Source organism: Trichosurus vulpecula, chromosome 5 (genome assembly GCF_011100635.1).
Source record: "Trichosurus vulpecula isolate mTriVul1 chromosome 5, mTriVul1.pri, whole genome shotgun sequence".
In the NCBI taxonomy this organism is placed as follows: domain Eukaryota; kingdom Metazoa; phylum Chordata; class Mammalia; order Diprotodontia; family Phalangeridae; genus Trichosurus; species Trichosurus vulpecula.
In genome coordinates, this window is record NC_050577.1 from 124181090 (window position 1) to 124208736 (window position 27647).

The 27647-nt window shown below is 39.0% G+C and overlaps 1 protein-coding gene across 1 annotated transcript; it reads left to right on the forward strand.

Annotated features, from left to right (window-relative positions):
• The first annotated feature begins 290 nt into the window (after positions 1-290).
• Positions 291-27647, forward strand: GPR37 (G protein-coupled receptor 37). The gene is made up of 2 exons (XM_036761374.1): positions 291-1268; positions 26643-27647. The coding sequence occupies exons 1-2, from the start codon at positions 291-293 to the stop codon at positions 27459-27461; spliced, it is 1797 nt and encodes a 598-aa protein (XP_036617269.1). The 3' UTR covers positions 27462-27647.

Here is a 27647-nt window from a genome sequence, read left to right on the forward strand (position 1 = left end):
TCCCTGTTCCGAACAGGAAGGAGGGTCCCCGCCTCGGACCCACGCTGGTGGTGCTCTGCGCCTAGACTGGATTTAGTTAGGGGAATGAACAGAACGTCAAACGGAGTAGTATAGGGGGTTCCAGCTTCTTCCTCCTCGTGGTTCCAGGAGAAGGCACCCTCCGCGCGCCGAGGAGCCCATCCCTGCAGGGACATGTGTCTAACTCTCGGCGCCAAATTGGGCAGCAGGTGCCGGTCCTAAGGAGCCACTGCTGCTACTGCCAGCCCCGAGGTGCCGACTGACGCGGAGCCATGCGGCCCCCATGCGCGCCCCTCGTCTGCACCTTACGCCTACTGCTCCTGCTGCGGCTCGGGGTTTCTCCCGCACTAGCTGTTCGGAACCAAACCAGTTTAGGGAAGACAGCTTTGCCTGCGCTGACCCCGGAGCAGCGTGGCTGGGAAGTTTGGGGGTCAGGAGACGTGTTGCAGAAAGTGTTGTCCAGCAGCCCCAGGGGAGCAGCTGTAGCCAAAGCACAAGAAGAGAAGGTGGAGGAAAAAGAAGGAAATACATTAACGGCGCCTTTCGGGGACCTGACTGGGGCTCACAGGACTTCTCGTGTCGCCCCAGAGAGGCGGCCTGGCATCTGGCTAGTTCCTCTCAGAGCAGCGGTGATTGAGCTACCGGTTGCCCTTAGATTTTCCTTGGAGACGGATAAAGAGAAAGGCGGTAAGGATGTAGATCTAGGAGGCAGCCAGGAGCAGAATGTCAAGACCCACTCCGGAGCACCGGAGCCCTTCTCCAGGTGGAGGAGAGCGGGGAAACCCCGCGGGGACCCCCTGACCAGCCCCCCCATCTTGTGGAGCGCAGCCAATGTGGATAGAAAAGCGCAGAAGGAGATAGCGGCAACCGCCGGGAAGGCATTGCCTTTAAATGGATCCTCAGGAGAGGCACTCCAGGAGCGGAGCGTCCCCCGCGGGGGAAACGGCACGAACCGACGCCCCAAGCTCAAGAACCCCTTCTATCCGCTGACCCGAGAGTCGTATGGAGCTTACGCCGTCATGTGTCTGTCCGTGGTGATCTTCGGCACCGGCATAATCGGCAACCTGGCTGTGATGTGCATCGTATGCCACAACTACTACATGCGGAGCATCTCCAACTCCCTCCTGGCCAACCTGGCCTTCTGGGATTTCCTCATCATCTTTTTCTGCCTGCCGCTGGTCATCTTCCATGAGCTCACCAAGAAATGGCTTCTAGAGGATTTCTCCTGCAAGATCGTGCCCTATCTCGAGGTAATAAAGCCTTGCAGTGGGTCACCACCACTGGCCTTGCTACCCCTTAAGTGGGTGTGTTGCCCCAAGGCTTTGCTCAGCACACCCCCTCCTCCCTGGTCTTCACTCCTTCTTCCCTCTTTTTCTGCTTCCCTTACATCCTGTCTCACCTTCCCAGCTTCTATTGGAGGCTTTGCTTAAACACACCTTTAAACTCATCTGCCACCCCGGCGGTGAAAAACTGCTGATAGAATGTCTAGACTAGTCCGGATAGTGCTTGTGTCTGCCCTTTTGAGCCGGCATACTGTATATCAATCGGCCTGCTTTGGCACCTGTGACATTATACATCTGGATTGGTAGCTAATATACACAAGCTTGCCCCTCCAGATAGGAATGGTTTGGACCATCAGAACCCAGCAGGACAAGGAAAGAAACTTTTGTCTCTACCCAATTCCCTCCATTTCCCTCTACCCAGCTTTCCACAGAGAAAATGTGGATGGATCTATTGTGTCCAGATGTGACAATCTGAATCATCCAGCACCGTGCTAAACTTCCATCTTTCCACTCTTTCTTAAGAACTGGGTTTGAGACAAAATGTTTTCTACAAAGGTATAACTGGCCTCATGATAAATACTTAAATATATTTCAGTCTCCCATGTCACCCAATGTGTCTGCCTTCCATGCTAAGGTGATGGAACTTTTCTTTCTTTCATTTTCTTCCTTCTTTCCTCAATTTCACAGCCTTTTCCTTTAAAGAAACTAAGCTTAAAAGGAAACTTTGGTCATCATGAGACAAGATATTTTTTAAGTATATGTCAAGCCCCATGACATGTAACATTGTGCTTGGCACTGATTTTAAGGGATAATTTGATAAAAACAAACAAAATCTTTGTAACTAAAATTTCTTAAGAGGGAAGTGGAAACTTTGAGGGTATAAACAGGAACATGTCCACCAAAAAGTGCCCCCCAAAACTTTTCTTCCCTCTTCAGTTACTGCCTTGAGTATGGTGGTTGAAATTTGCTTTAAAAATGGCCTCTCATTTAAACAACAGGCATTGGAAAGTACCCAACTGCTCCTCTGCCAATTGTGTTCTCAGCCAGCTGGCCCCTGCTTTGCTCCATTCAGATTGTCCAATTCATTTAAGGGAGCCGAAGAATTGAAACCTGTAAATATTGCAGTAGCCCATTATTCTGCCTAGTAGCAGTGCCAGGACCATCCTGGTACATTACTCTTGTACCTAAGGTAGGGGAGAAGTGAACTAAGAAAATTACTACTGTTTAAAAGGACCAAAAGCAGGAAACAGTAAATTGCATGCTCCATAAGCCTAACAGGAACAGATATAGTTGCATTCCATGGTTGTTGAATCAATTGTCATCATTTCTTTACACAAGGTCCAGGATTTCAGCTGTTGCCAGGAGGCAGTTAGTTAGCTTAGAAATACATGATTTATCTGGCAGATCACTCATTTCTGAATTGTGATTGGCTTGGTTTAATTTAAAGGAGTTCAGTATATGAGGATGTTTGCCAGTTAAATTGTCAGGGTCTATTCTATATAAAGATTTATCTGATTCCCTTTATTCCTGATGGTAGAATGGATATGGGCTTTATTGATGAAAGGTAAGCTCTTGGGTGAACAGAAGAATAGTCCTTAGGTGAGGAAGAAACATGTTAACCTGGTTTCAGCTGAGAGTTAAAGATTGGCATAAAGCCAGAAACTTGCCCAAACTGGAGAAAATTAGAAAAATGGAAAATAAAAACTTACGAAGGTAAAAGGGACACAACACAACCACCTAGTCAAGAATGGAGCTTTCAAAGTAAAACTTAGGAGAAAAATAATCCCTTGAAGTTACAGAAAATAATTTAGAAGAAAATCATTTAGTCTCTGATGAAATTCAAGTCAATTCAGCAAACATTTATTAGGAATCTACTATGTGAAAAGCACAGTGTGATAGATGCTTATGCTCATTGTCTCTAGGACACTTTAAGAAACGCAACATTATATCCGGGGTAGATTATTAAAGTCAAGAAGCTCCAGGTTGAAATCCTGATGGAAATAATTATTAGCTAAGTGATCCTGGGCAAGTCACTTAACATCTCTGACCTCATAGTTTCTCATCTGTAAAGTGAGGAATTTTGACTCAGTGACCTCTAATGTTATGTGGTATATAGCATTTGTATGTATATGTTCACTTTATTTTTTATTGAGTTTCCTCTGATTTCTTAGTGTCTTCTTGGAAGGGGTGGGACTTTTGGAATCTGCTGCCGATGTTTACTCTTCTGCCTCCTACAATGTTCTGTTTTTGACTTTTTTTCCTCTCTCTTAAAAGTGAAAATTATTTCTTTCATAGGATCATAGAAATTAGACCTGGAAGGGAACCTTGAGATCATTTAGTCCATACCTTGATTTTATAGCAAATATTATAGTAGCTCATGATTCTACAGTTCCTCGGGAAACTAAGATCCAGAGAGACAAAATTGCTTATCCCAGGTCACATGGGTAGTAAGTTTCATAGCTGGGATTCAAACCTTAGTCCTCTGTGTTTTGGTCCTTTTAGTCCTTTTGTGTTTTGGTTTTATTTTATGTTTCTCTCTCTCTCTCTCTCTCTCTCTCTCTCTCTCTCTCTCTCTCTCTCTCTCTTTCTCTCTCTCTCTCTCTCTCTCTCTCTCTCTCTCTCTCTCTCTGTCTCTCTCTCTCTAAATTGGTGATTCATATTTCTATTTGTTCCCCAAGGGCCTTTTCTATATGCAAGATGTTCCTTTTTGCTACTCAGTCTTTACTCTTGCCAAAAGATTTCTAAAATGCATTTAATAGGAAAATTTTAAAATACTAAACTTTCTGAAGTGTCACAGAAATTCTTATAAGCAAGTGCAAGCAGTAGAATACAACTCCTGAAATGCAAGAGGAAGGTGTAATTCTGCCTCTAGGAGACACTAACATCTTCACAAGAGATGGAAAGTTTCATGGCCTCTCTTGATTGTGGGATTCCTTTTATTGATGGATAAAAAACAAAAGCTGATGCAGTAAACTTGTATCCAGTATCTCTTGTTTTCTTTTAACCTTCCCTCCCTCTTCCCCTAGCTCTTTTTCTAAGAATCAGAAAATTCTATATCTAACATGACTCCCTTAATTATGCCAACTTTCTTTTGCTCCATTATTAAAGGTTTCTTTCAGAGGTTCCCAAACTTATTTGGCCTACCTCCCCCTTTTAAAAAAAATAACTCAATGCCCCCCCTGGAAATCGACTTTCCTTAACCATTTAACATTTTTAAAAATTTGTATCATTTCAAAAGATAATAAAATATATTTTTTAAAATGATGCATCCTAAATTTAATAATTTATTGTAAATTTGTGGTTTTTTCTGCATTAAAATTTTGATGATGCAATATTGCATCATATAACCATATAGTAGTGTATCGTAAACAATTTATTACACACACACATTACACACTTCCAGACAATGTGCAACACACTCATGTGCAAACCCTTGCTTCTTAAGACTGGTTGGTGGACTTGACCACTAATTGGGTATAACTTGCATTTTGTGTGTTTATTTTGAATAATAATGTAATCGCTACAAATTTAACTCTGTTACATAGCAGATGAAACAGGTACAATTTTTTTTTCAAAATTTTATTCTCTTTCTTTTTGCTTCCACTGCCTCCTTATTTTTATTCACTGCCCCCCCAATTGCACCCAAGCTACTACTACCCCCCCCATCATTCCGCCTTCCCCCAGGGGGCAGTATCACTCACTTTGGGAACATATGCCTAGTTTTATGTTTCTGTGTTGTACTTCTCATAAATTGGCAAAAACTAAGAGATGCTCAAACTCTTAAATTTAACATAAACATGAGTTTATAACCAATCCAACCATATATAGTATATGGCTTGACTTCAATTATTGAAATAGAGCATTTTGTTCAGTCAGACCTGCATTTAGAGTTTTCTTGGCAAAGTGGTTTGCCTTTTTCTTCTCCAGCTCATTTTACAGATGAGGAAGCTGAGGCAAATAGGGTTAAATAACTGACCCAGGGTCATACAACTAGTAAGTCTCTGAGGCCAAATTTGAACTCAGGAAGATGAGTCTTTCCTGACTCCAGACCTGGCAGGCCACTTAGCTACCCCTAGAATAGAGCATCAAAGAAATGATTAGTAGATGTTTTGGAAAGGAAACTGTGATTATGAAGAACCCGCATGGCCTTATCAATAACAGGTTATGCCAAACTACTCTTATTTCCTTTTTTGATAGGTTTACTAAACTAGTATATTGGAGGAAGGCTGCAGATGTCATTTACCTAGATTTTAGCAAAATATTTGATAAAACATCATCAACTATTCTGATAGAAAACAGAGAAATAAGGACTAGATCAGGGGTAGGGAACCTGCTAGAAGTGGCCTCAAGGCCGCAGGTTCCCCACCCCTGGAGTAGATGATAATACCACTGTATTGATTCAGAACCTGTTGAATGGCTGGACTCATTTGGCCTTTAAGGTCAGCCTCGTAGTAGGTGGTCTCAGGGATCAGTTGTTGGCTTTCTGGTGTTTAACCCTTCTTACTAATGACTTGATTGAAAGCATACTCCCAAAATTTATTGACAATGCAAAGCTGGTAAAGCTGGCTAGTATACTGGAGAAGAAAGTCAGGTTCCAAAAAGATCTAGGCAAGTGGGAGCATTGAATAGGTTTAATCTACCAAGATGGAATTCAATAGGGATCGATATACAATCTGATCGTTGGAGTACATTAAGGGAAGCATAGCTTATAGGGATAAGGGGGTGATGGTCTCCCCGTACTGTACAGGGTCAGACCAAATGTGTACTATTGTGTTCATTTCTGAACGTCACAAAGGACACTGATAACCTGGAGAGTGTCTAGGGGAGGGCTTTCTGGGGTGGGGGGGGTGAAGGACACTGAGTCCATGTCACATGAGCACTGATTGAAGGAAGTGGCCATAGTTATTCTGGAAAAGAGAAAGATCAGGAAGCCATGATAATTGACTTCAAGCATTTGAAGGGCTACCATAATGGGCAAGAGATTAGATTTGTTCTGTTTTGTCCCAGAAGTGATGGTTAGAAGTGGCGAAGAGGCAAATTTAAGCTTGAAGACAGGAAAAACTCAGAAGTACCCAAAAGGGTTACTTTTGTCAATGATGCATTTCAATTCTTGCCTAGTATTTATTCACTAAATGGGATGTTGTCTCAGGCGAACTGAGACCTGGGAAAGACCTTAGCTTAAAAAGGCCAAGGTCCTCCACTGTATCCTGGGCTCTTGCCAGTCTTCCTCACCTATGTCTTGCCACTGGACTCTGATGACTCTGGAGGAGAGGGTGAGACCTAAGACCTTGCACAATCCTGCCTCACTGAAATCCGATTTACTTGCAAGTCAAGACATCACCTGTTGATGTCATTGGTTCTCTTTGAGAATGAAGGATGAACAACAGTAATTCCCTCTCAAATGTCTTCGAGCAGAGGCTGGGTGATCATTTGTTGGGTATTATTTTTCAGGTATGGGTTTCAGAATGGCCACTGAGATCCTTTCCAATTCTCGAATTCTGCAATTCTATGATAATCCATTTTGTATGTTCCTAAACGATCAAAGTTACTCTAGATCTTTAAAGGGAACTAAAAAATTATTTATAGCCTTTCCCCTGACATTTTCCAAAAAATTCTGTGCCAACTGCCATAGCTTAAAAATACCCAGAAATTGTGGATCTCTTATTCATTTTTCTCACCTTCTATGTTTCACCTTTACTCTACTACTTTGGTTTTCCCCCTTGCATAAATTTTTGTCATTTGTTTTAGTTTCCTGTCATATATTTCTCTTGCATGTTATTTTTCTAGTCTTATTTCCTCCTTGAAATATACTTCTCTTTTAGTTTTTCTATCTAATGACTTCCTAAACTTACTGTGTGTTTGTGTGTGTGTGTGTGTGTGTATGATTCTGCGCCTTTGCTCATGCTAGTCCCTTCAGGTAAAATGACTTTTTTGACTCCTTCCACCTAGTCCAAATCCTATGCATCCTTCAAGACCCATCTCAAGTGGCACTATTTGAGGTAGATCTCCATGTAGCCACCATCATGCCTACAACCAGAAATCAGAGAATCTTAGAGATGGACAGGAATAAAGAATTCACAGAGTCCAAGTTTTACCTAGGACATGCACCTCCTTTATACCATCCTTGGGAAATATCTCTCCACTCTACTTCAACACTTTCTTGGACATGGCTCTCACTATCTTCTAAGGCTTCTGTTAAATCTTTGGACAACTCTAATTGTTAGGAAGTTTTTCCTTATATTGAGCCAACATTTCCTTCTTTGTAACTCACCCAGTCATTTAATCCTACCCTCAGGAGCCAACCGGAATAAACTGTTCCTCATACCTGATAGCTCTTCCATTATTTGAAGGTAGTGGTGAAGTTTCCTATCTTTTCTTTTCAAGGGTGCTCTGTATCATGATTCCATGTGTTTTTACCATCCTTATAACCCTCTAAACACTCTCTAGCTTATCCGTATGTCCCTTAAAATGTGGCGCATTTTATTACATGTGGCACATGATATTACAGAAATGGGCTGTCTAGATCCCAATGCAGTATTTTCAACTTTACTTTTGATTTTTATCCTCTTCTGCAGTTTATACTTTATTTATACAAAAAGCACCCTCACTACATAATATCCTTTGATTTTTTTACAAGTATCTTTAATATCAAAATCCACTATAGCTTTGTCAAATTCTACTGTAACATCATTCATCCACACCCATTTATAACCAACTATTCTCTGTCATGTTTCATCTGGGGTCTTGTGCAACCAATTTAGTGGAGTGTGTATGCCACTGCCTTTTTCTCATGATACTTTTCATAAAATCACAGATTTAGAACTAAAATGTACTGAGAAGTTGTCTAGTCTAACCCACTTATTTTACAGTTGAGGAAACTGAGACCACAGAGGTGAAGTGACGAAGATCACATAGATAGGAAGTAGCCGAGCTGGAATTTTAATTTATGTCCCTTAACTCTAAGTCCCATACACTATAAAATTTGCACTATACCACAACTTCTTCCTTCAGTCTCCACTGTATATTACTTGGATACATGTTAGCCACTTCTTTTCTTGGCCACTGTAAACTCCCTGAAATAGAGACTGAGTCTGATTAATTATTTTGTTTTTTTTAGAAGCTAAACTAGTATGTATGTAGTACAACCAACAGATATTCAGGTGACTAGCAGAGAAAGGAAGAGTTATATAAAGATGACTGGAGCATAAATTTAGAGCTAGATGGGACTGCAGACATCATCTAGTACGATCCCTTCATTCAAGTAAGGAAAATTAAATCTGGAGAGGGCATACATATACTAGTAAGGGCATACATGTAGTAGTAAGGGCATACATATAGTAGTAAGTACTGCAGCTGGAATTTGATCCCACATCCTTTGACTTCCAATTGACTTCTTTTTACGCTATCTCATAGATGTTCAATTCCAAACAGAATCCACTATGATCATGGAGTTATATATTTAGAACTAGAATGGAAATCCAGTTAGTCCAACTTTCTAATTTAAAGATGAAGACCCTAGAGAAGGAAACCTCTTAATTTCAAGCAATAGAATATCTGTTTATTTAACAGCACAGTTATGTTAGTTGAGTGGCCAGTTAACACAAAGTATTATGATTACCTTTTAAATAGATTCATGCAACTTTATGACCAGCCCTTGAGCAAGAAATGTTATATAAAGTGAAATTGCATTTGTTGTGTTGAGTAGAATGCTTTGTAAATATTTTAGGTGTTCCTTGTAATCATATTTATAATCCTTTCCAGTATTTGTGCGCCAGTGAAAATGTGTTATTTTTAGCTTCATGGTCAACATTTATTTTTGTGTGTAAGATAGAGCTAAAGACCAAACAAACTGCTGGGTAATACCCAGAGTCAGTAGAGAAGAGCAATTAGCAAATGGATTCATTATACATCTGTTTACACTACTGTTAACAACATCAATTAATTATAATTAGCCCTCATTCTTATATTACAATTGTGAGCATTGTGAAAATTTTAATTTGAATTCTATAAACTTTATAATTCCCAGTGAGGTTTCTTTTTACTGGAAGTCCTCAAGCAGAGATTCAATGATTACTTGTTTGTGATCTTTTAGAGATGATTTCTGATCAGATATAATTTGGAGTAGATGGCCTTTCTGTAATCCATTAGATTATGATCATGTGATCATAGGTTTGAAGATTGAGGGGAGACCATCAAGTCAAACTTCATTTTACAAATGAGTAAGCTGAGTCACAACAAGGTTAAGTGGATTGCTTAGAAATAGCTTAGCTAGTAAGTGATTGAGGTGAGATTCGAACCTAGGTCTTCCTGACTCCAAGTCCAGCATTCTATCCATTATATAACATTGCCTCATAGATTCTATGATTCAAAAACTTTTTGACATAGTTAAGGCTGTATACAGACTTTTCTTAAACTTCATAATGAAATGTAAACAGAAACACAGTTCATGAATTGGCTAATTATTCTTCCTTGCTGTATATATCAACTAGCTTTCAACTTTTAGTTGAAATACTCAGACACACATATAAAATATGTGTATATATATATGTGTGTGTGTATATAAAGATATATATATATATATATATAAGTATATACGTACTTATACATGTGTGTATGTAAAGTTGTAGTTCAGTAATGTCTGACTCTTTGTGACCCCATTTAGGGTTTCTTGGCAAAGATACTGGAGTGGTTTGCCATCTCCTTACCCAGCTCATTTTACAGATGAGGAAACTGAGACTAACGGGGTTAAATGACTTAAATGACTTGCCCAGGGTCATATAGCTAGTAAGTATCTGAGGCCAGATTTGAGCTCAGGAAGAGAAGTCCTCCTAACTCCAGGCTCAGCACTCTATCTACTATGCCGCCTAGCTGAGATATTATACATACACACACAGGTTTGTATATATGCACATGTAGTTTTATATATATATATATATATATATATATATGCATATTCATATATACAGATTGATCTAGATATATACATAGTCTTAAATTATCTCTATATAAAAGCTCTATAAATACATACTATACAAAGCTAAAATGATATTTATTGTAATATGGTATGTTTAGCATACTAAATAAATTATTATTGGTAAACTTTATGGATACTTTATATGGATTAAATACTCTCAATGCAGATATTCCATTGAGAGAAAAAGGGAGCGAGAGAGAGAGAGAGAGAGAGAGAGAGAGAGAAACACTGACCACAAAAGAGATCAGTTTAGCTCATGAGTTCTGGATTATGGCTAAAAATTTACATGCATTCATTCCAAAAAAAACTATTATTTTTTCTGTTTCCCATCCTTCCCCTGCTTTTATATACATTTATAGTAGCTGACATTTGCTATATAGGTTCTATTTCTACCTAGGACCCAGGATTTTTATTTTTAGCTTAAACCTTCAGAACTAGGGATTAAATTTTGTACCCTTTAGTTTTATCAGACAGAATCTGAAAGTAAGTCAGTGGTCTTTATAGCCTACAGATGTGCAGAGGAGATTATTTTATGGACTTGATTCATAAAAAGTTCTTTATCTTCTCCCAGGTCATTTGCACTTAGAATATTACAGGTCCAGTGATAAAATGGTGCATTAAAGGAAGCTCTGTCTTACTACAGGATTGCACACCAGGCTATTGAAGAGGTTCTGTGTCCCCAGGTAGCAAGCAACCTCACATTGAGATAGACTATATAATGTGTTTATTGCAGAAATATTTGGCTAAGTGTTGACCAGTTTCTGATAAATAAATATTTTAATGTAATTGACCCACTGGATATCTTCACATTTAAGACCTTGACCTTTCTGTCAATCTTTCTTACCACTACTCAGAACAAATAACTGTACAGATGGATGATTAATGGTAGAGAGTGGGGAACCAAGGATCCTGGGCTCAGGGGAGTTCTCCTTGGCTCCTATTCCGAATTTCTCATTCCACTCAAACTTTCAGGGTCTTGGGAAGTGATAGTGATGGAAGAAGTAACAATTGGTCCAGAATGGCTCATCTTGAAAAAAAGATAATTCCAAGGCTCTCTTGATACTCTCTCATATTATCCCTTATAGGGTGGAGAAGGAATGAAAGTAAGAAAGGACTTAAAATCTCTTGAAGTAGATTTCAGGGAAATTGCAAATGAAAGCAATAGATTGTGGTCCTAGGTCTCCCCTCTAGATTTTGGGAAGGTAGCTCGTCTGGGATATTGGCTACCACTTCCTAAGACTATGTTAGTTGTAATGAGAGGGAAAGAAGTAGGGCTGAGGGTGAAGCCTACTCCCAAACTCCTAATGACTCCTAATCAGTGTCATCACTGGAAACCTCACCTACTCTCTCATGGTGTTAAATGTGCCAAGTATGAAAATCTTTTGGTAATTATTTTCTTGTTATTATTTATCTTATATATAAGTGACAGCTGGCTCAACTATTTAAAAAGTTTGAGGAAGTTAGAACATTGCTACAATTTTCCAAAAGTATATGTTATGTTGATTATTAAAATTAATATTCCCACCTTGGAAATATCCAGTAAAGGCATACATAAATCAAGTCATTCAGAACATAGTCATTGAATCCCTACAAATATAGGGTGCTGTGGTAGGTGTTGGGGTACGGGAATGCAAAGAAGACTAAGGCACTGTTCAGTCTGTCATGGAAGTTTGTCTAGTAGAAAAGTAATTGCATCAATAAGTAGAATACAGAAGTAAATTGTTGATAAGTGCTCAAGGCAGACCTATAGTGTTATGTTATACCATTCAGAGAAGAAAATTACTTCTGGATGGTTTAGCATAATAGTGAGTGAAGGTTTATGGGAAGAGATGACATTTGAGATAGGCTTGAAGGAAGGGTAAGGATTGAGTGGAATTGGGGAGAAAGTATTTATTTTTTTAAAAAAGAATGTTTTAAGTTTCCTATGTGATGATAACAAAACTTTATATTGAGAGTATCTGATTTTATGAAAAAAACCCTAAAACATTCAATAACCATTTAACAGGCATTTAATTAAGTCTCTGCCATATGCCAGGCTGGGGTGGATTAAGAATGAGACTTTGCAATCAGGAACTTCTGGCCTGGCCCCTGATACACATTATGTAACCCTGGGTAAGACATTTAACCTCACAATGTCTTAGGCAACTCTTTAACACTCAAGGGTTTCAGAACATTTCTCTTAGTATCTGCCTTGGAGGAGAGAGTTCCCTCACTGGAAATTCCTTATGCCAATGAAATCACAGATCTAGTTAAAAAAACCAATGGATCGGACACTATACTAGGTACTGGGAATATGACAAAAGTGAAACAGTTCTTGTCCTCAAGATGCTTACCTTATACTGTATATATGTTCATATATATTATCTCATTCATCCATGCAAAATCCTAGAAAGCAAATTGTGGCATCAAGAGATGGGAGGGATTTAAGAGACCTAGTCGAATAGTTTTCACTTTATAGGTGAATAAATTAAGGTCTAGAGAAGGTCCAAGCAGGTTGAGAATATTGAAGCTGAGATTTGAATCCAGGTCTTCAGCCAGGGATCTTTTCCTTACACTATGCCACAATATGAACATTTACTACTTTTTTAGAGGAAAAATCAAGTCTTACGTAAATTGTCCAAATCCCAAAGCTATCTTTAGATTTTGGCAAATTGTCGTGATTTCTAAGGGTCTTAACCTCACAGAGAGTCCCCATGCTGCCATAATGACCTGGGTGAGGGGAAAGGGATAGTAATAGTAGCTTCATCAGATGGTGCTAAGAAGACCCAAGGTTCAAACAAAGAATCTGCTCTTCTGCTATCAGCAAGAGTGGGTGGAATTGCCCCCCTCCGCCTTTCCACATAGCTGTTTGTTCCATCCTTGGCCTACAAGTAGCCTTTTGTAACTCATTTTCCAATTCAGGGCTGTTCTTAATGTTTCTATCAATCTGATTGCACCTTTGAAAAAATGTTGGGGCAAAGGATATAGAGACACAGTGTGATTTGGCCCAGGCCCAGTGGCCCTCCCAGGAATGGTCCTGGCTCTCCCTGAGGCTTACTATCAAGATTTCACACTTAGCAGTTGAGCTAGGATCATTCTGTTCTCCTGAATAGGCTAGTAATTTCTCTATATTAGAATAATTACTTTCAATGAATTTGGTCCTTAGGTTTTGTTGATTTTAAAAAAAAACATTTTTGATAAATCTTAAAATCCATTCTTTCTGTTTTGGAAAGAGAGCACAGGTATTTTCCATGAAAACTTTCTAAGAGTCTTTTTTTTAGTATGTAGTGGCAGTCTGTATAGGGTGCATCCACACAATGAGGTTTAATCTTAGATGATCTAGAAGAACCTTTTTTTATTTCATTAATAGTGTTTATTGTATCATGAACTCCAGTGGGTAGATCATGGTGCTAATGAGGCTAACGATTCTTTGATTCTTCTATGAGCTCATAAACTTCATTGTGTTCTATGTTCCACAGTCAGATTCTCTACTTCTAGGGAAAGCTGGGAAATAGGTGAAGTTTAGTTTTGATACTCCTTGTTTTCTTTTTGGGGGGCATTTCACCATTTCATTTCAGATCCCTCATTTTCCATCTTCTTCTGCCCTCTCCTGTTTCACCCTCCGTTCCCTGCCTGAGGCGTTCCTGCTGTCACAGGATTGGCCTGTATTGGGTAAAGAATCTACAAACCTAGGGCAGCTAGGTGGCACAGTGGATAGAGCACTGGTCTAGGAGTCAAGAGGACCTGAATTCAAATCCAGCTTCAGATACTTACTGTGTGACTGGGAGCAAATCACTTAACCCGGATTGCCTTGCCAAAAAAAATCTACGAACTTAATTCAAATGATGGATTTAGAGCTGAAAGGGACCTTAGAGGTCATCTAGTCCAACCCCTTCATTTTACAGATGGGGAAGCTGAAGACCTAAGAGGCTAAATGAGGCATCCAAGCTCACATTGCTTGGGATTTGAACCAAAGTCCCCTTACTTCAAATCTAGAACTCAGATGTCATGAATTTAAAGGCATTACCCCTTCAGGACCACATGGAGAGGAATTTGGTATGTAATTTCAGATATAAATGGAGCTCTAATTGGGGGAAAGGCTCTCCCTATAACCTTCTCCCAGTTTCTAGTTCCCTTTCTGTCCCAAAATTACTTTGCATACCCACACCTACCTATATATACACACGCATAGACACACACATATATATGCACACACAGAGACACATACATATACACATATACCCACACACATAAACATGTATACACATACACACATTGTCCCAAAATTCTTAGTGCAGTTTTAAGCTTTAATAACTTTAGACGTATAATACAAACTTACAAAAATCATTTGGAAGTTTGTTTACTGTTTTAAAAACTCAGTTATGTTAATTTTGAACAATAAATTTTTAATTTTAATTTTCACAAGATGGACACCCTGTCATTATGCATTGCTTGTGTGACAGCTTCTGGGTGCTAATTTCACAGACTGGTAGATTGGAAGAGGAGGTCTACTTGCTTGTCCACCTTGGTTACCTCTTCAGTCATTGTTAGACTTTTTGTTGTGAAGTCATGTCAAAACTGTCATGTATGCATCAAGACCTCATTCTCTGGATGCTCTTAAGGCTAGGATTACAAATGCAATCTTTTCAGTCACTGAGCAGCACTTGATGTTTTTACAAAGCTCTAAAATTGACTAGAGCAATATATAGTACAGATAGTAGTTATATTGAATTTTAATAAGTAACATATTAATATTTAAAAATTTAAATGACAACCTTTCAAATTTTTTGTAACTTTGTAGCATTTATATTTCTGAAGTCATTAAAAAATTGCAACAAGATGTTGCAATTGTGTGTGTGTGTGTGTGTGTGTGTGTGTGTGTGTGAGAGAGAGAGAGAGAGAGAGAGAGAGAGAGAGAGACTTGTTTATCAGTATACAAGCTGTTTCCCCCAAATAGAATATAAGCTCCTTGAGGTCAGAGATTATTCCATTTTTGTATTAATATTCATAGTGCCTGACTCATAGTAGGTACTTAATAAACATTTGTTGAATTGAGGGAGGCCTACAATCATCTCTAAAATTATACTCTGGACAGCATGCAAGATATGTCATACAAGGAGGAGCAGTGGAGAAAAAGTTAATGAATTAGTGAAAATATATTAGTATCATTGGAAAAAAAATCCAAGCACATGTGCTGCTGGTAATGGACCAGGAGCTTCATCATTGGATTCCTAAGGAAAAAATATACACCTTGCAGAGAAATTAGTTTCACCTTATGTTAGCAAATGTGTTCTATTTTGAAATCATTTGCTAATTATCCACAAAATATGAGCTATTGAAACATTCAAGTTATTTTCTATGAATTCCTATTGGTAGCTTAGTATAAGACAAAGGAAAATATTGTTTATTTTATGTAATTTTTCAGGATAAAGGAGCACTCTTGAAAGAGTTGTAACAGTGAGAAGCCCTCAATAAACACCCAGTAGGAGATAACTAAATTTTCATAGTACAAACTAGACATACTGTACTGTTGATGCCATGATGGGTAGGAGGCTTTGATTGAGGAGCTCTTTAGCCATGAAGGAAAAAAAAACCCTCTGGTGTCCAGGATCACATATTTAGAGCTGAAGTGATCTTAGAAGTCACCCAGTACCATCTTCTCATTTTATATATGAGAAAACTGAAGCTAAGAGAGATTAAGGCACTTACCCAATGTCACACAGATGGGGGTAGTGGCAGAATTGAAATCTGAACACAGCTCGCCTCACTCCACATTCATTTTCTTTTCCTTGTACCATGCTGCTTCCGTGATTCTCTCTAAAATGGTGACTGCTTAGAGGGATTAGAATTATTTTAAAGTTTATGAAAGTGCTAGTAGGCTGGAAGAAAGACAAGAGTGGAAAAAAGAAAAATGGTGCAATTAGGTCAACCTGCTCCTTTCCTTCATAGACCCTTTTTCCTCATGAATTTAAGGCTGTAATTATGTGAGTGAAATAGGTTTTGTCCGAATGATCCAACATGGTTATAACGACTTGGTGAGTATGCTTATGTGTCAAAATCTCAGTGATATTAAAAAATGAGGAAAGAAGTCCTTTACTCTGCCTGGCTGGCCATGAAACCTTTCCCCAGAGAGGTAGATATTTGTGGAGATGAGACAATCTCTTCCATTCTGTCTTGACTTTGATTTCATTAACCCATTTTAAGTATTTCATTGTCAGTGTCACTATTTGCATTCATTGAGAAGTGCAAACTTTTCATAAAAGGTTATCGATTCACAGAAGTCTGATAAATAGAGAGGTAATGTAGGCTTTGGGTCACACAGAGGATAGAAACAAAATCTCCCCCTTGGTGTTCAAGGTCTCTTTTTGGAAAAGAAATTGCAATTCAGTCCTGAAAAGTGTAGACAGATGATTGTTATTCACTCGTTTTCAGTCACGTCCAGCTCTTTGCGACCCCATTTGGGGTTTTCTTGGGCAAAGATACTGGAGCAGTTTGCCATTTCCTTGTCCAGCTCATCTCACAGATGAGGAAACTGAGGTAAATGGGGTTGAGTGACTTGCCCAGGGTCACAGGCTAGTATGTCAAGCCAGACTTGAACTCGGAAAGGTGAGTCTTCCTGACTCCAGGCCTGGCATTCTATCCATTGCACCATCTACTGTACAAAGTCGCTAGAATACAAACTAAAATCATACAGAACATGACATTGTGAAATAATCACTGGATTTAGTTAGAGGACTTGGGTTCAAATCCTAGTTCCCCTACTTAATGTGTCATTTTAGGAAACTCAAAGTCAATGGGCTTCAAGTTTCTTTATCAATGAACTGAGGGAGTTAGACCGGATAAGCTTTAAATGTTGTGATTCTCAAATTTTAAGCAAAACTATCCTCAGTACTCATCTTCTTTTCCTATTAGACTCATAAAAGTAACTTATAATAGAGACTATAAATCTTCAGTACTTTAATACTTCAAAAGTTACATGATTGTGTCAGTATGGGCACTCTTGTCTACTTACACAGATCTTGAGTATTCCAACTTAGTAAGCCGCTTCATGAGTTGTTGTAGAAAGAAAAAGGAAGAAAGAAAGGGAAGAAAAAGAAAGGGAGAAAGAGGAAGGAAGGAAGGAAGGAAGGAAGGAAGGAAGGAAGGAAGGGAGAAGAGAAAAAAGGAAAGGGCAGGAAAGAAGGAAGGAAAGAATGAGAAAGAAGGAAGTAGGAAGGTAAGGGAGAGAGAAAGAGGGGGGGGAGAGGGGGGGAGAGAGAGAGAGAGAGAGAGAGAGAGAGAGAGAGAGAGAGAGAGAGAGAGAGAGAGCAAGCTTGAATGCTTTAATTTTATCAGTGTGAGTACTCACTTCAGTGATAAAAATCTCAACATCTCCTCAACCCAGGACATGGCCCTTATGAACTTCTATAACTGAAAGAATTTGGGTAGCCAAGTTCTAGTGATACATGTTTCCGGATTTAGGTAGGCTCAGTCTCAGGTAACAGACCAACAGTCTTTTTGTATAGCTGAAGCCTTTCTAGTTTGGTGGGACCTGCCAGCACGGAATAGTACTGTTAGACTTTGAGTCAGGAGACCTACATTTAAATTCTGACTCATACACTTACTTACTAGCTCTGTTTGCAATCATATTTCATAATATTTCAGATCCTCAAGTCCCTCATCTGTAAAATGGGCATAATAACACTTGTATCATTTATGTCACAGTGTTGATATGAGTTTGCAAAACTTAAAGGTCTTTATAAGTGTGAGCTTTTTGTTACTATACTCTGGCATGTCAAGAGCACTTGGATTCAAATCCTATCTTGGACACTTATTCTGTGACCCTAAGCAAGACACTAAACCTCTCTCTGTTGGCATAGCCCTGTAGAACCAAGAATTACCTTTACTCTGTAATCAGGCATTGAAAGATGACTTAGTTGGAGGAAAAACTGTAACATTTAACTAAAATAAATAAGTTTTCTTACTGATACTCTTATTTTAGAGCAGGAATTCTTAAACCAAGGTCCCTAAACTTTTGTTTTTCAATTTTGACAATTTTTTAGCATAATTTATTTTCCTTTACAATCCTATATATTTCACTTTATTCATTTAATGACATTGTTCTGAGGACGGATCCATAGATTTCACCAGCCTGCCAAAGGGATCTATGACATTAAAACAACAGTTAAGTACCCCTGTCTTAGAGGATCACTTTGTACACAAAGAATGGTACGTAGGTCAGTATACTTCAGCATATTTCTAAGGCATAATACAATTTGTGCTGGATCCTAAAGAACATAACCTTGGATTTAGGGAAATTTCATTTGTATTAAAAAAGGATATTTTCTTCTCTCTCTAAACTTAACTTTTGATTAAATTTTTGCACTAGAGGGAATTCAAGCTTACAATTAAGTTGTCCTTCAAAAATAAGGATTTCTCTCTGAATACAATCATTGTGTATTCTTCTTCCCTTTGGTATTAAGATAGAATTATTGATTTGTACTAGAAGGCTTCCAAAAGACTTTGCTTGTTTTATAACAGTGGTACCTTTATTGGGCCAGCATTGTCTCTTTCAACAGTATCATTTTCACAGTTGGCTTACTCTTGCTCGCGATTGTTTTCCCTTCCCCTGTTTTGTTTGCATTAAACCTCTCAGTGGTGGATCAATTTCTGTGTCAGGATCCCAGCAGATTACTCTTTTCCCGAGGAATACTTTTGTTTTCTTTCCTTTGAATAAGAAGGAATTTAATGTAATATCCCCACCACAACAAAACAAAATACTGTGAGTCAAATTCTCCCTATTTGTCCACAGTCACTCCCTGGTACTAAGTTGGATGATTGGATGGTGGGAAAAATGGAGTCTCAGGTTATCAAGTGCCCATCCCCAACCAAGAAATAAAGGTGCTTAATATGTAGTGTGTTTTCGTGAAAGCTTAGCAAATTACTGATTTTGAAATCACTATCAGTGGATGTATTGTTATAGCTTCCTTCCTTTATTGGAAGAAAAGAACAACAATAAGAAGAATGGTAATCATAGCTGGCATTTATATAGCACTTAGGTGGCTAGGTGGCACTGGAAATAGAGCACTGGGCTTGGAATCAGGAAGACTCATCTTCATGAGTTTAAATCCAGCCTCAGACACTTATTAGCCATATGATCCTGGGTAAGTCACTTAACCCTGTTTGCCTCAATCCCTCATCTATAAAATAAGCTGGAGAAGAACATGGCAAACTGCTCCATTATCTTTGCCAAGAAAACCCCTGAATGGGTCACGAAGAGTGGGACACAACTGAAATGATGGAACACCAACAATATAGCACATACTATGTGTCAGGAACTATGCTAAATACTTTACAAATATTATCTTATTTTATACTTACAATAATTTTGGAAGATAGGTACTATTATTATCCTCACTTTACAGTTAAGGAAACTGAGGAAAATAGAAGTTAAGCATCTTGCCTAGGGGCATACAGCTAGTAGGTGGTATTTAAATTCAGATCATCCTGACTCCAGGCCCAACTCTCTATCCTTTGCACTACCTACTGCTAGGCAGATGGCAACATTTTTATTTGAAACTTAGTGAGTTTTTCATCCATGACAGAACATGGCTCATGGACCACCTCTCTTGTTGGTATTAACAAGTTGTTGCTGAGAATCAGAGAAAGTGGTATGAGGACACCTCTAGAGAGGTGAAATAAGTACTAGTATGGTTTTTGTCTCTTTACACTGGTTTTATATTGCTATTTAGGAAGTAAAACCTAGGAATAGCCTGCAAATATTTTCCTCTGGCATAAAAAAATAAAAGTTGTTATATTCCTATATTCTCTCTCTCCCTCTCCCTGGGATTAGCTGTATAGTACCTCATCTTTTCATTAATTCAATTAACATTTATTAAGGCCCTACTTACTATATGCCAGAAACTACTCTGGGTGCTATGAATACAAAGGCAAACATAAAATAGTCTCTGTCCTCAAGAAATTTAAGTGCTATTAGGAGGAAAAAGTATATCTGCAGGTAAATAAATAAGAAATATTTGCAAAGTAAATTTGGTTGGGGGAGGGGTAAGGACAGATATTTTATGGGAGGTAGCACTTGAGCCTAGAAGGAAATTAGGAATTCTGTGATGCAGAGGTGAGGAAAAATACATTCCATATATGGAGATAGCCTGTGCGAAAGCATGGAAACAAGAGGTGGAGTATCACACACTTGGGGAGCAGAAAGTAGGCCAGTTTGGCTGAGAGTCATTTCAGTAACGGAGTGGATAGAGTGCTGGGCCTGGAGTCGGAAAGACCTAAGTTCAAATGTGGCCTCACCCTGGGCGAGTCAGTTAACCCTGTTTGCCTCAGTTTCTTAATCTGTAAAATGAGCTGGAGAAGGAAATGGCAAACCTTGCCAAGAAAATGCCAAATAGGCCATGAAGAGTTGGACCTGACCAAACAATAATAACATTCAGTAAGCCTGGAAATATAGGCTGGAGCAAGGTGGTGAAAGACGTTAAGTAAGAGGAATTGGTGTGTGATCCTAGATGTAATAATGAATTACTAGAGCTTCTTGAGTGGGTGAATGACATGTTTAGACCTTTACTTTAGGAGTATGAATTCTGCAGAGGACCGATTAGAGAGGGGAAGAGGGAGACTGAAGACAGGAAGGCCAATTAGGGAACAATTGTAACGGTTCAGGAGAGAGATCATAAGCGCCCAGACTAATGCTGGCCATGAGAGCTGCAGAAAGGGAATGGATGTGAAGGATATTGCTGCAATAGAACTGACAAGACTTGGCAACTAGATATGTGGAGTGAGGAGGCCAGGTTGACGCCAAGGTGGCAAACCCAGATGGTGGTGCCTTTCACTGGAAATCAAGGAGAGAAAGTTATTTTTGTTTTTGTTTTGGTGGGAGGGAGGATAATGAATTCTATTTTGTAGATATTTTTGAGATACTTGCTTACTGTAGATACCAATGAAAGACATTAGGCTCCAGTACTAAAGTAAAAAAGGAAAAGGAAGACAGACAGAAAGAAAAAGAGAAACTAAAGTGATTAAGATACTAGGAGAAGAGCAAGGAAGGTGGAAGAGAGGCAAAGAAGGAGGTGCAAATTGCTGAGAGAAGGTGGTCATCTACAATTGACCGAGTTCACATTTTGTAGCACCAGGACATGAGTCATCTCTTCTGTTCTAAGTACTGGTACTATCTGGAGTAAAACCAGAGCCATCCAGAAAGGGGAGTAGCGGATGGCTGGGCTCCTAAAGGACAACTCTTTATCCTGGATCTTCAAGAGCTCACTCTCCATCTTCCATACAATTAGACAAAAAGGGACATCTTTTCCCATGTTCTCACACACCAAAAAAAAAGTGAACATAAAACTTTCCTACCAAGTATCCTGTAGGACAGGGGCAATTGCTTGGACAGGGTATTGGACAGGGCATTCTTTCTGACATAAAAAGGAAGGATAGAGCTAACTTACATTTTTTAATTGGTACCCCCTTTAAAATGCTCCTCAAAATGGAATTCTAATTTTTCTAATTCTATTTCATTATTTTGCTCTGTTTTTCTCTGATCTTGAAAATTCACTGAAGTAATGAATAGTCTTGCCTATTAAAAATGTTTACAGTTCTGTTTTTGGCACTGCTAATTATTCCTCCTATTGCAATTTAATTAATGAGAAATTGCATCTTATTCATACCATTTCTCTCAGGATACTGCTTCAAAGAAAAGCAAAACATTTTGTAGTGACATTGAAATTTATCAATCAGACATGGCTATTAAATACTGAAGACTCAGTATTCACGATAGCTTTATAATTGTCCATCATTGCACCATTCATCTTGGAGGGATTTTTAATGAGCTGTCCATAAACAAATGCACCTCAAAATTATAACAGAAATCATTGTGTTGACCATACTATGAAGGAAGTTAAATACATCAGGGCATTTCAAGTCTGGATAAGCGAGATTTAGATTGCACCAACCAATATTCAAATGATTTCATAAGTTAATTATTGAACCATGCAATTTATTCATTATAGATGTTTCTAAATTATACATAATTTGGAAAATACTGAAAAGGATTCTTTATAGACTTACAATTCATAATCACTCCATGACATCTGTAGTATAAATGAATTTAGGGGCAAAAATACTCTCTGAAAAGGAAAACTACACTCATATCTCCATTTAATTACAGTAGAAAATTTGGCATACAGCCCTGTGTACCTCATAATGTTGTAAGGTTCATGTAAGACAATACATGTTAAACACCTGGAACTTTAAAGTATCACATGCTTATAAGCTGCTTTTCATTACAAGCAGTCTTTCATCATTGCATCCTTTTTATAAATAAAAAAAACTTTAAGATGGAAAATATATCTTTGGCAGGAATTCCATGACATAACTCCACCTATATTCATAAATTATTTCCCCAATTCTATGTCAAATAGCTTAGTATGATATGGTAGAAAAGGAATTGGATTGGGAATCCAAAGACTTAGTTCAAGACCTGGCTCTTCCAATAAATTTCTCTGCAATTTTAGGTGTCACTTTATAGCTCTAGACCTCAGGTTGGGTTCTATTTGCTCTTCCATCTCTGTATCTCTATTCTGTTTTGAACCAATTTTTTTCCCTGTTACTACCCTAGAGCACTGATTTATGACACTATTAAAACGTTGGAGAGAGAGAGAGACAAAAAATTCTTATGGGGTGTTAGATTTAACTGGATTTGATAGAAGATCTAGAATGTTTAACAAAAAAAATAGAGAGATAACTCTCCACACCCCTCCTCCCCCAATCATTGGTCCCTTGTTCTCTTTAACCTACTAGATGCTTCATTTGTAAAACAAGGCCTTTCACTCCATCAGTTAACCCATAGGCTTCATGTCAAGAGCACCCAGCTAGTAAGAGAAAGTACCTTCAAACAAAGGCGAGGTGTAAATTTCTGCTGTGAATTGTTTCTCACAGTTGTCTTATCTTCCTCATATTTAGGCTGTTTGCTTGGATCAGTTTGTCTGAAATATTCTTTGCTACTTTGCAAATCTACACTAAAAATGTGTTTGGTGCCAATTAAGCTCTGCTAATATTGTAGTACTCAGAATACCGTGTTTCTCACCGCTGGTTCTGAAGTCAGAGGATCTGGTCTCAGCTCTGATGCTTACTACCAGAGGGATATTGAACAAGTCATTTAAACTCATTTTGGGGCATCTACAAAATGAGAATTGGTTGAGAGGCCTCTGAGATTCCTACCATGCTTTTAGTGAAATTCATTATAAACATATTGTTTTATATAGAGGGAGGTTTCACGGTATGATGGGAAGAACCCCGAACTAGCAGCTAGGTTGTTATTGTTCAGGCATTTTCCAGTGGTACCCTGCTCTTCATTTAGGGTTTTCTTGGTAGAGATACTAGAGTGGTTTGCTGTGCCCTTCTCCCATTCACTTTACAGATGAGAAACTGAGGCAAACAGGGGAAGTGATTTGCCCAGGGTCACATAGCTAGGAAGTGTCTGAGGTCAGATTTGAACTCAGGTATTTCTGACTCCAGGCCTGGTACTCTATGCACTGCACCACTTTAGTTCTGTTCCTAGTTCTGTCACTAATTGACTCTGTGCCTTTCGGTGAGCTGCTCAATTTTTTAAGATTCATCTGTAAAATGTGGGAATTTTACTGGATGATCTCCAAGGATCTTCCAGATCCATCAGCTTCCTCTATAATAATGTACTTGTCTTTTTTTTATTTTGGGTTGGGGCAGCTAGGCAGTGCAGTGGATAGAGTGCCAACCCTGGAGTTAGGAAGACTCATCTTCCCAAGCTCAGACCTGGCCTCAGATACTTACTAGTTGTGTGTGACCCTGGGAAAATCACTTAACCCTGTTTGCCTCAGTTTCCTCATCTGTAAATGAGAAGGAAATGGCAAGCCACTCCTGTATCTTTGCCAAGAAAACCTCAGATGGAGTCATAAAGAGTGGGACACGTCTGAACAACAACAAACAACAACAATTATTTGTTGTTGGGGTTTTTTAATGACCCTATTTTATTTATTTTTAAGTTATCCTATTTACTTGCAAAATAGTAGAACCTGTATTTGTAAGTGATAATGTACTTCCCTACCTATATCTTACTGTGTGCTTCAATGTGGTGTAGAGATGACTTGATGCTCTAGAGTAGTGCTCTCTTAAAGTGGAGACTGGCCGAGTAGGCTGAGGGCTGACTCCAAGGGGTGTGTAATGAAAGAAATCAGAGGCAAGGAGGGTGAGACATGTCATCTTTCATCCTTTCCATCATATCCAGGCATGAGGCTTTTCTCCAACACAGCCACACTTTCCTTTGTCTAACCACTGTTTGAGCTCCCCATCCCTTCCCACCCCCTTCCTTACAGGGCAAACCATCTACTTAGAGTACTTATAACAGCTGTAAACTGGGTACATGTAGCAGCAGTTGTGCAGGTGCCAATGACGAAATCACGCACTCGTTCATTCCCACCCCCCCGGATCACCTTATGGCTACAGTAGGCATATCTCAGAGAGGGAATGCTGTACTTTGTGGTGGTGGCTAGTGAGCATCTATCTCCCTACTCCCCTTTCCATTTTCAGTGGGACAGAATGAATGTCACAGGATGAGCAGGCATGGATAGGTTGTGATCATCATCACAGATCCCACTACATTTTCTTTCCCCAAATTCATCCCTCTCTAAACTTCCCACTTTCTGTTGAAGTCACCATCATCCTTACAGCTGTCCAAATTCACAATGTTGGTGTCATCCTTGACTCTATTGCTTCCTCACCCATAATCACTTGGCAAACACTGTCTTTCCTACTTGGCATAATATCAAGCACTTAGCATAATGCCTGGCACATAATGAAGGTTTACTGATTGATTATTGATTATGATATCCTTTGCCTATGTGCACTTTTCTCTACTCACATGCCCACAACCTAACTCATCATCATTTCTCACCCAAGATTATTCCACTAGCCTCCTATTTGGACTCTGCTTAAAACTTCCCCTTTATTCAAGCCATTCATCACACAGCTCAAAAAATTGTTTTCCTAAAGTTCAAGTCTGAATATGTCATTCCCCTATTTGACAAACTCTAGGGGCTCCCTATTGACTCTAGTATCAAATATTATTTGATCTTTGTAATTTGTATTTTTGTGTAGACTTTATAATATATAAATATTATAGTAGTTTCATTTCTATAATTTGTAAATAAGTAAACATATACATCCATACATATACCTATATACACACTACACACACACACACACACACACACACACACACACACACGGCAGATGTGCACTCATTAATGTTTACCAACAAGGACACTTGATCAAAAAAATTGGACACCACTGCTCTGGAAGGTAATGCCATCAAAAGTACAATCTCTAAGAGGTTCTACCACATTGGAAAGTCTATGAAAATTGGTTTGGTCCAAACATGACCCTGGAAAAGAATTGAAAAAACATACCCTTTGCCCTCTTCTTTGCAGAAGTTTGTGGCTGCACGAATGGAATATTTCATAGATTATCAGATACAATTGACATATTGGTTTGTTTTACTGAACTACTTTTTCTTTTTATCATCTTTGTTACAAGGGATGGCTAACTGGGTAGGGAAGAGTAGAGGGATCTATTCAGACATGAAAGAAATGCCAAAGCAAAAAAATCAGTAAAAATAATAATAAAACCCTATGAAACAAAGAAAGTGGATCTGATGCCAGACTATATGTTTCTTGTCTAAGGACCAACCTAGTAAAGTTCAGAAAGGTTTGGCCATGAGGTACTCAATATTTCACCCCCTCCTCAGCTACAGGAACTTACGAAGGTAGTCTGTTTGTGCATAGAGAAATTGTAAATTTTTATCAGTATTGGGAATCCCCATGCAAGTAAAAGCATGGCTTCTGAAAGTATTGAAGTAACATAATGAGTTTCCCATATACATCCACATACTCTCACCTAGGAACCCAATGGCATATGTTTCAAAGCTGGATACCTAGAATTAGAGCTACAGCCTGGGGCCATGGATCAAAATAAAAACTATCGTCAGGTAGCTGTAGTGGGGATTACTTTTGGGGGTATTAGTTAGATCTGATGGCTTCTGAGGTCTCCTTGAATTCTAACATTTTGATTCAGATTCTGTGTATATGGAGCTATCTGAGTTGGTGAGGTGGGGAGAATAAGGACTTTTCCTAATGAAAAGAATACTCATGCACTCAAACCCAGATGTATCTGTGATACCATATTCAAGTTAGATCTCAAGGGTGAGCCAAGTGAAGTAGCAGGTCCTGACTTCCATTCTTCAAAGCCCGGTACCTCAGCATTCCTTTTTTGAATAGTAGGTGATGACCTAGCTGTGTTCCATTTTTCTGTGTTTGGGCTATTCGCAATGGATTAAAATGTATTCCATTTGCCTTTTGCAGGTTGCTTCATTGGGAGTCACCACATTCACCTTATGTGCTCTGTGCATAGACCGATTCCGGGCTGCCACTAACGTTCAGATGTACTACGAAATGATTGAGAATTGTAGTTCCACCACCGCCAAGCTAGCTGTCATCTGGGTTGGGGCTCTACTTTTAGCACTCCCAGAAGTCGTCCTGCGACAGCTCAGCAAAGAAGACTTGGGTTTTAGTGACAGAGTTCCAGCAGAACGATGTGTCATCAAGATTTCACCTGAGCTCCCAGACACGATCTATGTCTTAGCTCTCACTTACGACAGTGCAAGACTCTGGTGGTACTTTGGCTGCTACTTTTGCTTGCCCACACTTTTCACTATCACCTGCTCCCTTGTGACTGCAAGGAAAATCCGCAAAGCTGAGAAGGCTTGCACCAGAGGGAACAAGAGACAGATTCAGCTTGAAAGCCAGATGAACTGCACCGTAGTCGCCTTGACCATTTTGTATGGATTTTGCATCATTCCGGAGAACATCTGCAACATCGTCACAGCCTACATGGCTACAGGGGTCTCAGAGCAGACGATGGACCTTCTCCATATCATTAGTCAGTTTCTTTTGTTTTTTAAGTCTTGTGTCACCCCCGTCCTCCTTTTCTGCCTTTGCAAACCTTTCAGTCGGGCCTTTATGGAATGCTGCTGCTGCTGCTGTGATGAGTGCATTCAAAAGTCTTCAACAGTGACCAGTGATGACAATGATAACGAGTACACCACAGAACTAGAACTCTCCCCTTTTAGTACCATACGTCGCGAAATGTCTACTTTTGCGTCTGTCGGGACCCACTGCTGAGTGACTTCTTTTTTTTAATTTTATGAATATTTTTACTTCCTTTTTCCTTACTGGAACAAAAATGCAAAAAAAATTATAAAATTACATATGGTAGACTGATTTTGCATATTAACACATATGCTTTGTTGAGGGGAAGGGAGTTATGTTTAGTTATTTAAGAAAAAAGAACAAACCAACGAATAGTTT